This window comes from Myiozetetes cayanensis, unplaced genomic scaffold (assembly GCF_022539395.1).
Source record: "Myiozetetes cayanensis isolate MyiCay16 unplaced genomic scaffold, myiCay2020 scf19, whole genome shotgun sequence".
Lineage (NCBI taxonomy): Eukaryota > Metazoa > Chordata > Aves > Passeriformes > Tyrannidae > Myiozetetes > Myiozetetes cayanensis.
The window spans coordinates 7,348,666-7,366,883 of NW_026087400.1; the positions used below are offsets into that span (position 1 = coordinate 7,348,666).

Below are 18,218 nucleotides of genomic sequence, written 5' to 3' on the forward strand. Positions count from 1 at the left end.
GTACAGAAAAGGAAGTTAAAATACAGAAGAGTTTACATTGTGTTACTAGAGCCTTACAATAATTTGTTCCTTCACGTGAATGTGCTTTTAGCCTTCATGATGTGGTAAAATACAGTCATGGTGCAGCTCAGCTGCTGTGACAGTTTCCTAAGGCTGTACTAATGAATTTCCACTTTGCTCACAAATATTTGCTGTTGTAGCAGATACTTCCAGAACCTTTGTGGTGAAGAAGACATTTCCCACCTATTCCTGTCTAAACCCCATAAGGAAACAAAGAACAAATTGCCAAGAAAACATAATGGATTTAATAGGAAATACATATTGTAACATGAGTAGAAGTGAGGCAAGACAGTAGCAGTGAATCTACCAAGGTGTCAGAGTTACAGAGTTACATGTGCAACAGCTGGATGGAGATCCCACCCACACCGTGAAGTGAAGTGCGTGCCAGGAGGAGTGGTCTGTGTCCTTCAACATTGGGAAAAGAAGTAGCAGTTGGTTTGTTCCATAATACACATGTGAAAACATCAATAGAAACAAAGGAAAGGAAACCCCAACCTTCTTAGAAGAACACCTTTACAAAGGTAATTAGCTCCTTCAATAAAATTCATAGTTAGTGTTTAAGCAAAAACTGAAGAACATCAACGTGCAGGATGATGTAACAGGAACAGTAAAATTGTTTCTTCTAAGAAGTCCTCACTCTGGGTTGAGAAGAGTCATCCTACTGCCTTGATTTTCCATGTAAAATAGAAAGCACCAAATAACTCTGAGCCATTAGAACTCTTTTAAAGTCTTTCTGAATAGCTGTTCATAGCATGTACACTCTGACAACACTATGTTAAAAATTCAGGGGTGGGGGAAAGTGGGAGGGGGAAGGAGCAAAAAGCTGACCCAAGGATCATTTTGACATGTCAGAGGCTAAGAGCATCAGTACTGGATTTCAGGATAGTCTTGTATCCCTTGGAAGATGTGATATCTGTGACACTTCATGGATAAAGTCTGGTAACGTTTGGTTGATTTTTCCCAGTCATGAATGTTTGACTGCAGCTGAGCAAGAACTGCTTTGCATTCAGACTTTTGAGACCTCCAGAATATTCCAAGGGATGTTTCAGAAACACTGGTGTCAGAAGGCCTTAATAATGTCAGGGAATTATGTTTTGGCACCTGAATTTTGTAGGATATGAAAAGATGTAGTTTCAAGCATATTCCTTTTGACAAGCTAGAGCCATAAGACTCAAAGGAAAGCTAACATGACTTTTTTAATATTAGAACTTGTGTTTCCATCTGACATTGGTATTTCACATCAACATCTTATTTCTGTAAATCTTCTGTCACCTACCATTACTAGTGATCTATTACCAGGGATGAGATCTGAACATAAAATATTAACAGTTTTCTTTAGAGAATTTTGTGCAGATTTTTTTAGAAGCTTAATTCCAAGTACACAATTCTCCTGCTTCAAATAACTGACTCGTGGGGTATAAACCATCTCAGGTCTCTGTAAAAAGACTTCCTGCTAGGAAAGTTGAGAAAGTTTGTCCTGCTCTCTTGTCCATGAACAGAAATCCTCTTTTTTTTTAGAGGTTGAAAGTGTTCACAAGAGATACATGAAGCTTTTTTAGACACTGAACAGGCAGTATAGAAGTTGAAGTCAGTGAATGATGCAGGTTCTCCTCATGTTTGAGATGATTTTTCCCTGCTTGTCTGTAGCTATTGCTGCTGTGAGGGAGGTTCACTACAGAGTGAGCAGCTCTCCTGTTCTGACAGCTTCTGTCCTGTAAATCACCAATTCCCAAGATAGTCTGTGCAGATTGCTGACACAGCACACCACAAATAGACGACAACACCCTTAAAACACACTAAAGACTGTTCCACAAACAAGTCATTCAAACATCACTGCTACAGCTTCCTTTTCCAACTAATACTACCTTATACTGGAACTTAACACTAATTTTGAGGAATAATTTAAGCTTAACAGCATAACAAAAAAGTCTTGCTGAGGCCAACTTTTAAACCATCCAAGATACCCACCCTGAATTACCTCTTGATAATTAAATGAAGCTTTAACCACAAATGTAGCTCTCCCTCGATCTGGTTAAAGGATTAGACTTCCAAGTCAGTAAGCAGGCATTGTCTCCTCTCTTACTCTTTTCCCAAGCAAATAAATAATCTTTCTTGAGCAGGCCAGTGGCATTAAATGTAAAGCAACACATCAAAGACTCAAGTCTGCATAAAACATCCTTCTAAACCATTAACTGTCTGATCCTGCAGCACTTAAAGAAAGGGTCTCACTGATGTCAGCAGGGTTCTGAAGAGCAGTGGTTTGTTTTGTTTCAACACAGACCTAAGAACAAAGTCTTTGCCTTCCTGGCAACAGCAAAAGGTGTTAAAATTGTCTTGGAGCTTTTCAAAGCACCTGTAACAATTCTCAGTAGTAGGATGGATTACAAGATGCTCATGTTATTAAAGGTAAGTTTCCAGATCTTGCCTTCTTGGGCATTTAGTGTGCCAGTTGTCAGGATGGATATAAAATAGCCTACAAAACTACCTACAGCACACATCAGGAGCCTGGCAAGGCAGCCAAGTGACTGTCCTAATTCAGAGGGTTGGATGAAGACACCTCCCAAAACTTGGGGAGCACCTTCAAGTTGCTCCAAAGCGTAAGAAGTAAATATTTACCAAATTATATTTTTGTTCAAATCTGTAACTTCCATGGGAAAGAACTGGTGGTGTTTAGAAGTTGAAACAGTCATATTCTGTCAGCTCTGGATCAGTGCTCTGACATGCACCTCACTGCATTGTTACACACAGGATACTTTACCCTTCCAGACCTGTTTTGCAGGAATTAATGTGTGCCATGTGCTCTGGGAAGACGCTGCTGGAGCAGGGAAATTGAACCAGATGAGCCACTGTGCTCCCCCCTCCAACCTGACCCATTCTGTGACTGTGGAATTCCTTTGAGAGCATCTGAAAGTTTGGTCTCTCTGATGAGCTCCACTCATTAAACAGAAAGATACGGTGGAATAAAAAACTTTAATCCTCAGCTTTTTTAACAACTTCTTCACAGAAAAAAGTTATTAAAAAACCCCGTAGCTGGAACAGCTGATAATCAGCTCTCAAATACTACTGTACCTCCAAATAGAGAAGCTATCTAGGACAAAATATAATCAATTCCAGCAAGCCTAGTGCAAGATGAAAGCAGATGACCTGACAAATTATTAATACAAAAGAAACCATTTTTCCCCAAGAAAAATGAAGCAATCAACATGTGCATCTCATCCAGGGAAGACCATTCCGGCTTCCAGCTGGGGCCAAGGGATCAATAAACAGTTCTCTTGACTCAGAACTCACATCAACCGTCTGTCAGTTCAAACAGGCCAGTGGTAAAGAGCAGCCTCCCCCCAGGGTTTGCAGTTTGGACCATCTCAAACACTGGCTATTTCCACGTTTTCATTAACTGCAGTAATTCAGGAGCAGAACTGCAAAAGGACAGGAAGGATGCACTGAAGTTGTATTTTTGGGGGCACATGGCAAAGAAGGCATCATTGGCAGTGCAGGCAGGGTAAGCAAAAGGCATGACAGAAATGTAGTCACCAAATTTCATTAGAACATACTGCCCCTTTCAGAAACCTCACTGCAACAGTTTGCCTGTTTTGCTCCAGAACAGCTCTCCAGGAATTTTCACTAATACAAACTAATCTGAACTACGAGTCCTTTCATTTCTTACAAACTTTCTTACATTTCCTTCAGAGAAAATACTTGAGATGATAGAAAACCAGATTAAAAACAAAGAATAAGCATCATCAACATGACCTCATTTTGATACTAAAGCTAAACAGCATATTTTAGTATATACTCAAGTCTATTAAGCTCTTTTTCTTCAAAAGTATAAAAGTTTCTCACTAGTGCTGGTAAGAAACAAAAAGTAAAAATAAATAAAATAGCACAAACAGGTATGGTCAACCTATGGTTTAATTGAAAGCCTACTAAAACCAATACAGAATAAGCTAAACACTGAATTGCTAAAACCCCTCACAGATGAAAAACCCCAGGAACCAAGTGGTAATGATCTACATTACCACGTGTCTTAAGGTTACTTCCTATTTGTATTTTTGTGCCCAAAATAGGAAAGACTGGGTGCACCCCAGGTGAAAGCTTGTTCAACAGACAGTCCTCATGCTGCACTGACAGCATTCTCTATTGGCCCTTTCAAATGGGATGGAAAGAGAAAGAATTTCATCTGCCTCTGCACGAACTCACAGTGACAATACCTAAAATGCAGGAAAAAAACCTAATGGAGGGTCCCCAAGGGTTTACCCATAGGTGTGGAATGGAAGGAGTGTAGAAGATTGCATTCTTTTTTTACTGTTTTTACATAATTTATAATACTTTAAACACTGGTCTCATAAATATACTATGAACACTTTACACATGCCAAGAAATTAAAAGCTTTCCCCAAAAACCTGTAGGTCTTATCAGAACCACTGGTATAGCATCTGTTTACAGCATCTGGTTTTAGTCAGTAACCACTTAATTTAGTCAGAAATACAGGCAGGTTTTCTTCAACCAACATCTTAATATTGAAAAACTTGTGAGAACAAAAAGATGCCTACGAGCATATCAGTTTGCCTTAAAGTGATTACAGTCAGCATGAAAGGAAGATTGTCTGTGGTTTAATATCTGTTGCTTGTGTCCCCACCCCCAGAGCATATCATCTTTAAATAAAAAGTGCAAATGGGATTTGGGGACTGGATGGACTGATTTGCCTACTATTTATCTTCAGTTGCTTATTCTGTAGCCACCTCACACCAACTGTCCCACCACACTTGGGATTAGCTACACTTCCATCTAAAATAAGGCTCACTGAAGAAAAGGAAGAAATGACATCCAACTTCCAGACTCCTCCCACCCTGATGTCCCACAAAAGTGCTCATTTCCCTTTTTACAAAAAAAAAAAAAAAAAATCCCACCGAAACTCCTCAAACCTTGATTAGAAAACTATTGAACATTTCAGTTCTACCACCCAAACAGTCACCTTCCTGTCAAGCAAGGCCAAAAAAAAGCGATGACAGATTCCCTTTGAAGGCGAGGGACGCCGCACGGCGTTAGGGCTGCAGTCCTTCCTGCCAGCGTGCGGCTGTCCCGTGAGCCGGTCCCCGCTTTTGGGGGGACCCTGGGTGTACAGGAACACCAGCAGATAAAGATCTAAGACCGAGAATACAAACCCAACGTGAACTACGAACTTCCAAGACCACCTACTGTACAAACAAGTTTGACTTTCTAAGGGGCCGGTCAGCAGCAGCTGCGCTTCGTCACCGATGGCTGTCTCCGAAGTTTGAAGCCCTTACCGCTGGACGGGGGGTTGGTGTCACTTGTTGGAATTCTGCGACCTACAAGGAGGCAGGAAAAGGAAATTTATAGCAAATGTTATACTTGAAATGGATTCTAAGCACTCAGTGGATGTTCTGTGTATAAAAATGTTCGGGATGACGTTCCTGCCTAACAGGAGGGCAGAAAGAGTCTCCATCACATCTGTAAGAGGTGCAGCTGCACCAAAGAGGAGCAGAGGCAGTTCTGAGCTCATTTAGCAGCCTTTACACTTCAGGCTCATCTAGACCTGGCCAGCTGAGCTGTAAAAGCACTCAGAGCACACACTCTGCAGGATGCAATGCCATCTGCAACACCTTCATTGAGAACTCCCATCCTGACCTGTATTCCCACAGATCACCCGCGCCGGGCTTAGCACTGAGGTGCTTGTGGAGAGAGCAGCTTCAGTCATCTCATCAGTCTTTAAAATGGACTATTCCTGGGTGAGCATTCTTTTCTGAGGAGGATTTATGATTTTTTTTCTCCCCATGATTTATTCAAGATCAATTTTAGAGAGCAGCTATTAAGTCAGTAAATCAGGAAGCCAATCTACAGCACATACTTTTACATCAGCTCAATATATTCAGCTGTTTAGAAAGGTCCTATTTTTTTTTCTTAAGTCTAATGTTTCTGTAGTTGGCCCTTTTTTCACAAGCAGGTTGATGTACCTGCACACTGGTGTTGCTACTTGCCACATATCCCCCAAATAATATTGCATGGAATTCACTTTGGAATACTGTCTGCTTTTTATTCACACACATAAAAAGTATCATCGTTGTCCCCACCACAAATGAGACAGAAAAGATTTGCAATTTAATATAAAAAAAACCCCAAGACACCACATAAATACTTATGTGGAAAATCTACATGCAACAGTTGCTATTTGTCATGCAGTTATTTGGCATTTATGAATTCTTCTGTTTTTGAAAATGCACTTTTTTAGACCAAGTACAAACACTAAGAGCAAGACCTTAATTCCTGTTCTCAGATGTATAAAGTCTGGATCTTCCTCATGCCATTTCCTTTCCCTTCCATAACCTTGGAAGTACTAATTGAAACATTCAGTAACAGACACAGTAAGATGACACTGAATTCTGACATGACTGCCCTGCTTGCTATTTAACCAGTAGGCATCACAGTAGGTTTAAAATCTCTAGAAGGAATATTTAGAGGTCATTAGATGACCAAAAATTCATGCAGCTCGTTTTGCAGTTTGTATCCATGTCTGATTGTAAAAAATTTAATTCAGTATACTCTCATGTCAGTAGCACAAAAATAATAAAGAAATCAAATGTCTACTTGAACTTGTTGCAGAAGAAAGTATATTAACTGTTCCAATACTTACTAATTTCTATAAAGAGTTCATTAATGTTTATTGCATTTTTCGCACTTGTCTCTACAAATATTGCATGAATGGAATCTGCATAGTCTTTAGCGTCTTTTTCCATGACTTCTCTGGAAAAACAAAGCAAAGAAAAAACCATGAGTGCAAAAACCCCCCTCATTATTCAAAACCTTAAGGGATAGATTAGGCTTTCAAGTGTCTCCTGTCACGGGTATTTTCTATTTTACCTGTTTGGCATCCCCGTGCTCCCTCATGCTGGAGCTGATGCTCACTCTTTACCCTGGGCTGTCTCCCTGCCTTGAGGAATGAGCACAATCCTAAACTAAGCAAGGCCTTAATCCATCTGACAACACTGCAGGGGTTTTGTTGGAGTGCTCTCAGTCAGGTCTGCAGTCAATTGTTCTGGGGTGTGTCACACACACACCAGCTTCAGATTGCTGCCACGATCCTAAAGCCTTCATTCCAAACATCCAGAGCATTTCCTACCACTGTTTACAAACCCAAGTATCTCCCAACACTGCACAAATCATGAGGGCAGCATTTACTGCTCTGAAGAGGAACATCTTTATCCTGAGCACACAGGCACAGAGCCCAGCAGTGCAACAGTTATTCTGCACCCCAAAGGAGGCAAGTTGATAATGAAGTAAGTTCCTTAAACAACATGAAAAAAACAAACCCCAACAGGTGGAGAGAGGCCTGGGCTATATGTTCTATCATTTGACATACAATTTCTGCAAAACATGGGCTCATTTCAGTAATGAGGAAGTTTGGAATATCAAGAGCACACACTTTGATCAATGACTCAAATATTGCCTCTGACTAAAGTACAAGGAGTCCTGCTCATTAGCTTGAATAGATATGTTTACATAATTCATGATTGCCACCTAAGCACCAAGACATGAGTGTGACACTGAATACTGTTCCAAGGCATTTTAAGCTGTATGTCCTTCAAGAGACATGCTACTTGTAACAGAAGTTACTAGAGCTCACTAGATAACTGTTATATATTAACAATTTGTAAAACTATCCTAAGAACCCTCCTTGCAGTAGTTCTTTAAACACAGAACCATCTGTCTCCTTTGGGACACCAGCTGTGGTACCTTTTCCAATGAAATCTAAAACCAAGAAGTTCACACACACCTTCTTTCTGAATTTTGGCTTCTTAAACCAGGAAGGACATCAATAAAAAAAGCCTTCTTTTGTTTTTAGTACATGCCTTCCCGAAAGTTTGGCTGTTCATAAAATTTCTCAAGAGCTTTTCCCGCTCCCTGCAACTATTTTGGCCACGGCCAATTCCACCCCAATATTTGAGCAGGGAAGGAAGGCACCTGAACAAGCAAGTCAGAAAAACCTACACAATGCTTTCCAACAGGCTTGATATTTTTCCTAACAAAATGAGGTGCTACAGATTGACAGGGGCCCTTCTTACAGAGTGAGGTAAACAGCTTCTATTACACTATAGTTTCACAGGCAGTTTAGGTTTGTGTAACTTGGCACTGCCACCAGAAAAGGTAATCCTGTCTCCCAGTAAACTGCTCATTCCTAACCCTGCTATCCCCACTCTGTTATGCCAGCAAGTGTTCATGGTGTGAGAAAGATAAATACACTTGGATGGGTTTTCTTTTTTTTTTTTTTAAAGGTTAATCTGGATCCATTTTACTGCCCCATTTACTGCCCAGTCACACATGTACTCACAGCAGCACTGGGGAGGAAGTGGGCAAGACCATCCAAGGGCAGCCTGACCACATCTTCTGACAGTAGAAACAGCTCAAATCCCCTGTGGAACTACAGTGCTAGAGCAAAACAGCTTAAATTGTTCTATAGCTTTCAGCTGCTCTGCAATCCTAAAACATTTAGCACTATGGGCTTAAGGGAAAACCTCCAACCTGACAACAGTTATTTACCTCACATCATTGAGATCACACTTGTTTCCTGCAATAGCTACAACAATGTTGGGAGGTCCATGCTGGCGAAGCTCTTTAACCCAGTTCTTTAACGTTGAGAACGTTTCCTGAAGTGGAAAAAAAGACAGGAGGAATTAAGAGTCAGAACTGGCCCAGGACACAGAAAAAAAACCCCAGAAATTGTAATGCTGGGTAAGGATAAATTTCTTACCTCTTTTGTGATGTCATACACTATAATGGCTGCTGCTGAGCCTCTGTAATACATCGGAGCTAAAGCACGGAACTGCAAGAAAGGCAGCACACAACAGGAATGTCACCTTCCCCTGACCAGCAGGAATGTCACCTTCCCCTGGCCAGCAGGACTGTCACCTTCCCCTGGCCAGCAGGACTTCATCACCAGTGCTAGTACTGTTGAAAACTGGCTTTAAAGGTCACATCAGTGGAAAATCTTTCTCTTCCAGAGCTCTTACATGCTAGGAATGCTGGTTGCTTCATAATCTAACTTAAGGTTTAAAGGATTTCACTTCAGTTTTCCCCTCAAAAGTTAGAAGCATGTTTAAAGACTGCAAAGGACCACAACTGTGTGACCTGTTGCAAGCAGAACTTTAAGGAACAACACTAGGCTGTAAAAGGCTGCTGTAATTTTCTTGTGATTTTCAGAATTAAATCTACAGCAGGTCTATTTGGATGGTAGGGCATTTGCAGGCCTCTACCCTTGCCCTGAGAGAGTATTATGAAACCAGGACCGAAAAAAAGTCATAAACCACATGATCAGGTTGCATCAAAAGTATCAATGGAACCTTCTTAAAAACATTGTGATATTCTGCCAACTAAAAAAAAACCAAGACAACTAATCTAGCAACCCAAACTCTCCATCAGAGTGCAGAGTGAACTGCATATATTGCTTCCATATAAGCACATTTAGAGCTTTTGTGCATCTTATTACTCAGGGTAAAAATAATGAATTGGATACAGTTTTTCATAAAGGCTTATTCAGTTCTAATAAAATACCAATTTCCTTTTGCTTAGTGCAGTTCAACTGAGAGCAATATTATAAATCATAAAAATCTTGCTATAAAGCAGAATTCCAGGCCATTTACATTTGACTCTCAAATTCTGCTTTGAAAATAGGATTTTGAACACAAAGTTCAGAATATAAAAATATTTAATAGTGAGAAAGGGAAACATAGGCAGGCATTCAGTTCACATTGGGACATAATCCCTCTCTTCCTCCTAAGCACTGAAATGTAAAGGGAAACATATTTGGTAAACCACCACTTGGACTGGTTGCAACCTGGCTTTTTGATTATTTGACTATTTACATTGGGAATAAACCAACTTTCACTTGCTGATTTTGTATTACTCTCATTTCCTGTCTGCTAACACTTAGATACTTTTTTCCACCTTAAGGGCAGTCGGCAGATAAAATATATTAACAAAACAGATGTTACCAGAAACAGTGAATTTTCCCTTTGCAATATTTCCAAAGACTTCAGCTTGCCCTCCAGCCTCCTATTCGTGCTCTGACAGAATTGTTAAGGCTACATAATGTAATTACCCAGAGAAGCTCATAACTGCTCAGTAAGAAGGCAAAAATCCTAATTGCTGTAAGTAACCTCCTGTCAATTTGAGTCAGGGTAGAAGAAATAAAGGAAGAAATCAGGTGTGTGTTTAGGGCAGTGAGCTGTGTGAAGTGAATTAGTGGCCACTCCCACCTCTGGCCAGCCACCCCTGAAGCCACTGAGCACAAGGGAGTGCCCAGGGCAGTGTGGCACTGTTTGCTGCTGGGCTTTTAAATGGGAAATAGCAAATGCTCCTCAAGAAACCAGCACTATGAACTCCCTGCATTCTGCATCACAGCTCAGCAGAGACATCCTAGTTCCAAGAATGGTGTGGACATTTTTGGTATTGCAGATCACCACGGAGGAGATCCCTTCCATAATTCATTGTTAAATGTGTTGCATGACCAGAAAACTCTGGTACAGGTTTCAGGGCAAGGCAGGTATGCAGCCCTTCTTTGATTTCAATAAAGATATTGTTCAACTTGTACAGAGGAAAATTAAAGAGGTATCACTCAGTCTAAAAATAGACAGACAAGGAACATGCTGGTCATGCACAGAGATGCTTCCTCAGATTGCAGTGTGCTGAATCCAAATCACCGTGTCCTCCCATCCCTTGCAAGCAGAGTGAACAGGATGGAATTGCTGATATGGAATGGATGTTTCCTGCCAAGCTGTGGCAGGCATGTTTATAAAGCTTTCCATTTCAGAGAACCAACCCCTAAAAATTCATACTCTACCTCTCAGAATATCACATTCCAGCCTCAACATTGCAGAACGGGCTAGGATGTTCACTTAAGACAAACTATTTACAGCAAATGCTGACTGACTGCTAGTAATGGAAGGATTCAAGATATTTTTGATAACATGGATACTCTTGGACATATTCCTGGGAAACATCCCTGACAACGTAGGTTTGCTTTATATGGTGCTGTTGGAAGGAAATGGATTGCCATTCAAAATCTACAGCACTGAAATGCAACACAAATATCCCTGAGTTAATTTCTAGCCACCAAGGCTGTTATCCAGGTAAAAATTGGCAAGGCAGTTCCACCAGGAACCCAAAGTGACTCTGCACAGGGATGACTGAGCCTTTACAAGGCGTTTGTTTGTTTGTTGAGGGGTTGTTTGTTTGGGAGATGTTGTTTTGTTGGGGTTCTTTTGGGGCTCTGTTTCTTGAGCCAGTCCTGAAAAATAGTAAAGCTGCATTTGGCAGCTGGTATCCTGAAGTAATAATCCAACCTCTGTTACAGTTAACTCACATCCTAAATAAACTCATCAGGAGTAATTGCCACCTGCCAGTAGTTAACTTGCAGTCAACAAACTGCAGGAACAAGCACTGCTAATACAGCTGCTGTAATTTCTACCACTGTTACTATTAATCCATAAACCAGCAAGTTCACTAGCAAAGCTGTCCTTTTAAATTCCAAGTAAAATTCATGCAAATTAATTAACTGGGTTTTCATTTGACTACTCATTTTCTTGAGAATTGTTACTGCCTCCTCTCAGAACTGTGCATGCTGCAAAGATCAAAACCCCAAACTACCAAACTGAAATTTAAATTACAAACCAGATTCTTTTGACAAAGCTTCTAACAGCATCAGATTTGATTAGTAAAACTTTACAAATGAATAAACCAGCAGTTATCACCTGTAACATGGCTTGAAACTCTGCTTTTGAAAGCTAAATCTACATCCTACTCACATTTATAACCTTAACAGTGAAGCCAACAGAATGTGTTAGCAGTTGTATATTTCTCCAGAATCAGGTTTTCACTTGTATTATGAGACATGACATTCATTTCACTTTGGTTCTTGTGTTGCCAACTGCACTGCCTGCAAATATTGCAGTTGAACGTTTAAAACTCAACTAGAAATGGTACTAGAGACAGCTGCTGGCTTCCCCCCATCCCATCCTTGTTTCCTTTGGATGCAGCATTCCCCTTCAGGGAATCTAAGCCCAGCCTTTTGTTTCATAAGCTCCTCTTCTTAGGTAATCATCCTTACCTTTATACTTTACCCATGATAGCAATGAAAAATAAAACCACATCTACAGCACCCATAGCTTGGTATGAACCTGCCCAGAAACAAATTCATGTGTGCAAACCCAGCTCACACCATGGTTGCAGGGGCAGAGTTGCAAAGCAAGCCCAGCTGTGGCCCAGCTCTGCCCACAGGTACTGAGGGTACATACCCGCTCCTGGCCAGCTGTGTCCCAGATCAGGAATTTATGCAGCTCATTCTGATACTGTACAGTCTTGGTCATAAATGAGGCTCTGGAAAAAAAGATCCAGTTTATGTTTTATTCAGAATATAAATACATGCTTAGAATATTCATTACCACCATGAGCTTTCAGAAAGGTTCATGTGTCAATGAAAGTGTCTTCTCTCCCTTCCTCCCCCCCCAAACTGATGAAGAGTTTCAGATACAAAGGCTGAAATTAATGAGGATGAAATTTCCTTTCAGAGCCTGAAATTCAACTAACAAACCACAACATGAATGCCAATTATAAGCTTTAATTATTAACAAGCTTTTGATAAAAACACAGGATGTACCAACCAAAAAACCCAGAAAGGTCAGCCTTTCAACAATACTCTCCCTGAATGAAGGAATCATCACAGATCACTTCAGTGTACACTGGAAACTTGCAGGGGAAAGAGGTCAAATCCTTCCCTTTGTATCAGCTTTTTCTATCTCTGTACTAACATTCAGGTAAATGCTGGTATGTCCATACTGGGGAATAAAACATGGGAGATTTGTATCACTATTGGTATGGGAGATCTGTATCACTACTGGTAGGTGTTAAGAGGACAGAGAAATCAATAATGAGTAACCTGCTTGTTGTCTGCACTCTGTGCAGCTCCCAAATCCTGTCTGTCATTATGTACTTTATTTTGCAGAGGCTCTTGCACTTCCACAAGACAAAACAAAATTCTCTGCTATTCTCCAGCTGCTTCTCCCCTCATCCAAATTCTAGATCTTTTACAGTAAAATATTGCAAAGTACTCTGTGCTTTACTTGATCTGCTTTAGATGAATCAGCCTATTTCCCACAAGAACACAAATTCAGAGAACCAATCTTTTACAAGAGGGACTTCTTTGCTATATCTATTATGTGTAGGCACATTTTTTACTAGAAAAGCCACACAGTGAATTCAAATCCTTGTAGAACTGGAACTATAGGTGACACATTTTAAGCACATGAGATCCTACATTGTGATCTTGAACACCTTTTCTATGATTAATGCTTGTCACTTGAAAATACTGCAGACTTCCAAATGTGCTTTACTGTCAGTTTTGGGCAGGATTCTGAAGGAACTGGAGCCTCTTACAGCACCCCACCTGTACCTGCTGTACAGACAGACTCAGCAGGAGCCTTTCAGCATGATCAACAACAATACTGCCCAAGACTCAAGTTTATCTTGGATCTGAAGTACCACCAGGGCACAGATTTTAATGATGTCCTTGACACTTTTGTATTCGATATAACTGGAGTCTTTGGACATGTTTCAATGCTATAGGAGGACAAATAACTATCTAGGTTAAAAAAAAGGGAAAGGGAGCAGTTACACAATGCTTCCAACTGTTTGGAGGTAACTTTCTCCCCATTCCTTAAGCCCAGCTCGTTTGCCAAATAGTACATCAGTCTCCCAAGCTGATTAGTCTTTCAAGAAGCCAAAGATAAGGGTGCAGAACCCCTACAAAGGAAGGGCCTAATTGCAATGCATTTCAACACCATTAACTAGCTGATGTATCTCTGCACTGAGTAAAGAAAAACAAAGTGAGAGGAGTATCTCTTGTAAAGCACAGTAGAAACTTCACCTTCCTTAAGACTGCTGCAAAATAAGCACCAAATCCGAACTCTCTGGCCAATATGAAACAGTTTCCTAAATCACTGATTCTCACTGAATTTATCTCCCTTGCTTCCATAAACCAAAACACCCCCTGTACAGTCAATATGAACTGAACAGCTGTGTTTCTGTAATTCACATCACAAACATCCTGAGTGGTAGCTGACAACAGAGGTTCAATGTTGCTTGAAATTCTTTGCCAATTGGGTCAACAAAAGCCTCCAAACGAGTTATCCCTGATGACTTTTAGTAGGGATAATGGCTGGTTTGTTATTGGATTTCCTTGCTGCTTCTCCCAGCCAAGAAGGCTCTGTAACTACCTGAACAAGATGTACCTGAAAGCAGTTTGATACTCATAATTCTTTTTTGATGCTATAAGGAAAGACCGATAATCTGCAGTACCTAGAGATAGATACTGGTTAAATGTGTCCTCAACACCCTGAGAGGACAAAAGCTGCAGAATTCTGACAGGGCTTCTACAGCTGCTCATATCTGAACCTGTGTGATGAACATTCACAAGAACAAAGTGTGGTTGCTCAGATAGTTCTAAGAGGAATGAAAACAGGACAGGAAACAAGATTGTATCTCATGAACTCAAACATGTATCCCCTGAAGTCAAAACACTCTCAGTTCTAGTTTTGTAAGATGCTTAAAACTCCTCTTTAATCCTTACTTTATTCTTTCCATCTACTGGTCTCAAATAGGAAATAAAAGCAAAGTCTAAAATAAATTTCAAAGTTAATCTGCTTAAAATTTTGGGACTGTGGATCTTACTGGAGCTTCACACAACCCCTCCATTTGGGCAGGTTTTGGATCATTTATAGTACTATAGCAAACTACCAAGACACCAAGTCCTCAGACCAGGGAATGATTTTAAGACTGGCAGGAGATAGATTTTGAGTCTGTCACAATCTCAGTAATGTCAGTGAAGGGAAATTCTCTTGTACACACCAGCCTCATTGCCACAATGGCTAACACCTTCCAACAGCACCTGAACTCTCCACACAGCGACAGACGCTCCCCTGGGAAGGCACATGCAAGGGATTTCTTTGGATTCCTGCCTTCAAACACAGAGGTGCTACATTGGAGGGAGGAGAAACAGGGAAAAAAAATAAATCAACCCACACACCAGTCAGAAAACCACCAGATCAAAACAAACAGACTCCAGAGGAAAGACAACAAGACTTGGTGAAGTTCATTCCAAAGGCTGTTAACAGGGAAATTTAAACAAAAGGACGCTTCCCACACAACATCTTACAATTCCATACCAGCAGTTACACTCAAAAAACAGGGGGGTGTAAGGGGAAAGAGAAAGATCATGGGGACCTCAGTTTTTTAGAAGGACAGGATGAGACATAGCTGATCTTCATCAGCAGGACCTTTTCTGGTCACAGCTGCAGCAGAGCCTGGGTGACACCTGAGACAGGAAGTTGCACTGACACCCACACACAAAGTGTGTCCTCCCCTGAGCAAGGACTGCTTCTGGTCAAAGCAGCCCATCAGATACTTGAAAAGCAAAAAGAAAGACAGCAAAAGAAATAAAAAGGTCTAGCTCCTTCCTACTACCTATTCGAAGATCTGAGCTCAGTGATGTTGCTACTCTGAGGCTCAGCTTTTAAATACCCTCCCAACCTGTGAGACCAACTGCATGAACAGTTTCACCAGTTACTTCTGTGTGTGCATTGTACACAGATGTGTAACACTGGAACTAACTCATGGAGAGATCTACAACCTAAATTAGTATGTTAACCACCTTCAAAACCTAGGAGACTTGTTATTGTACTTTAGTATTGAAGAAAAAAATTAAAAACCGTGTAGTTGCATAATAATTAGATGCTGAAATTTAAAGGTAGTGCATGAGGAAAGAGCGCTGTCCCTTTAGCAGAAGCATCTACAGTGTAATTTATTCACTGTTAGCTTAGATAAACAATACAAAATGGGCCCAGATCTTACACATGAACATGTGAGCTTCAGGAGTGCTGAGAACACTCCTACGTGTCCTAAGGCAGCTCAGGAGCTTCATTAAGGCTGCAGTCGTGTTTATTGCCACATTTAGCTGCCACACACGAAGAATCCTCAAGTGATCTATTCAGATAATTTCATTTGATTCGTGAAGAAATCACATTTGCTTCATTTAGTTTCTTACCCTATTGTTGGGTTGATGTTGGGATCAAAGCTATCTTCTACAAATCTCCACACGATACTTGATTTGCCCACACCAGTGTCCTAAAAAAAGAACAGAAACAGTTGAAAATGACATTAGTTACTAAAAACAGACGATTTTTTTGGTCCTCAAACCTTGCAGTACATTGTGATGAATAACACATTCCTGCAGAGAATCTCAGAGAAATTAGATTATGAAATGCTTCAGGTATTACATTTATTTAGTAAAAAAATGAAAGGCCTGCGACAAGTTAGCTTTCTAAATAAAATTGCTTCGAGTTTTTATGAAGGACTATAAAAACCTGCATTCACACTTATTATTTGTTACTCAAACTTTTCCAAAGTTATGCACAACTTGCAATTGAACAGCAACAGGGAAAGACCACTTTTAGTAAAATACACAGCAACTGAGTATGGCTTGGCAGGATGGAGGACCAATGGAGAACATGGAATTATACAAGTGTGACACATGCATTTAGCCTCTGACTAATGCTGTCCCACCCTGCTTAATGAAAGACTTGAAAATTCTTCTGTGGCACACCTGAAATATGTTACTAATGCAACTCTACAAAAGGCAGAAGAGGAAAATGTAACACGAAAATTCGGGGTCGTGTGTGTTTTTGCACTACTGATTCCATGGTTAAAAAAACATATACGTGGAAGTCGTATCTAGAACTGGAATAACTCAGTAAACTCTTCTTAGTAGAACATAGACATTTTAAATTCTAATTTAATTAATACATTCAAAGACCAACTTTTTGCTTTGCATCTCCAGAGTCATTAAAATTTTAATGAAAAAAAAAAAAAAGCCCTGAAGAAGCGCTTCACTGAAAATGAAGATTTATGTCATTCATATGTTTTACTGAATCTTCTGACTATTGCAGGAAATTTGGGCGCAGTGTGTAGGACTGTGTTCACCCTGTCAAGCTGTTTTCCTCTCAAGGAAAAGCACATTATCCCAGTTTTTCTAAAAAACAATATTTCATACCGTTTGCAGTCTCGTTAAGCTGAGCAAACCTTAAACCAGAGAAATACAGACGTGGCTCTTGGCCCTGGGAGTTCAAGGACCAGTTTTCCTGGTGCTTGTTCTCTCCTCTTCTTACGTGACAAAAGGTTTCTCAGGTCAGGTGGACACAAACAGCAGCTACCCCACATGCCTTCATACCACGAAGGGCACACAAACACATAATTTTCCCCTCTGAAGGTCAACGTGGCCATTTAGAAGCAGAAAACAACTCTAGCCCGGCTCTGCTCAACACAGGGTTTCGATGCAGGTGGTCGCACCTCTACCTGCTCACCGTGCGGCTCCCAGACTAAATTCACAGCTTCGAATTCTTTAAAATTCTGCTTCAGTTCGCACCACAACTCCTTCTTCCCTCACCTGCGAGGCTTCTAAGTCTCCGTATGTCCTTAAATAAAAGTTCAGGCCCCTCCCTCTCTCCCACCACTTCGATTTCAGGTGCTTCTATTTATCTTGCGAGCTCCAAGCGCGGAACAGCTTGTGAGGAAGAGGGAAGCACACGCTGGATGTTCGTGCTTCCTCTCATTTTTAAAAGGAGAACACGAGAAAAACAGAGGACTGATGCTGACGCCTGGCAAACGCCTCCCCCGAAGAGGGGAAGGCCCGGCCGCCCGGTCCCCTCAGAGGGACGGGGCGAGGGGCACTCTCCGCCCAGGGAGCGGATCCCCGCGGCCGGAGCCTCTCTGGGCTCTGACAGAGGCTCCCCACCATCACCGCGGAGGCTCTCCGGGCTCTGACAGAGCCTCTCCCTCCCGCTCCCACCCTCCATTCCCCGCCGCCCGACACTTACCCCCAGAAGGCAAACTTTGAGCTCCCTCAGCGCCATGGCCGGGCGGGCTGCGCCTTCAGCGAGCGCCTGAGACGCGGCCCAGCTCGATCATCGCGGCCGCCCCGCGCCCGCCCCGGTTACCCGCGCCCCGCGCTCCTCCTCAGGCTGCGCGGCCGCGCCGCCATCTTGGGCGGCCGCCGGAGTCCCCGCCCGCGCCCCCCGCCCCGCTCTGCTCCCCTCAGG

The 18,218-nt window shown here is 41.5% G+C and overlaps 1 protein-coding gene across 1 annotated transcript; it reads right to left on the bottom strand.

Moving 5' to 3' along the window:
- Positions 1-282: 282 nt before the first annotated feature.
- On the bottom strand, positions 283-18,175 carry RAB22A (RAB22A, member RAS oncogene family). Its single transcript, XM_050313978.1, has 7 exons — positions 17,997-18,175; positions 16,169-16,248; positions 12,366-12,447; positions 8,825-8,896; positions 8,614-8,720; positions 6,710-6,819; positions 283-5,387 (listed from the first exon to the last, which is right to left on the bottom strand). The coding sequence occupies exons 1-7, from the start codon at positions 18,030-18,032 to the stop codon at positions 5,290-5,292; spliced, it is 585 nt and encodes a 194-aa protein (XP_050169935.1). The 5' UTR covers positions 18,033-18,175; the 3' UTR covers positions 283-5,289.
- Positions 18,176-18,218: the final 43 nt, after the last annotated feature.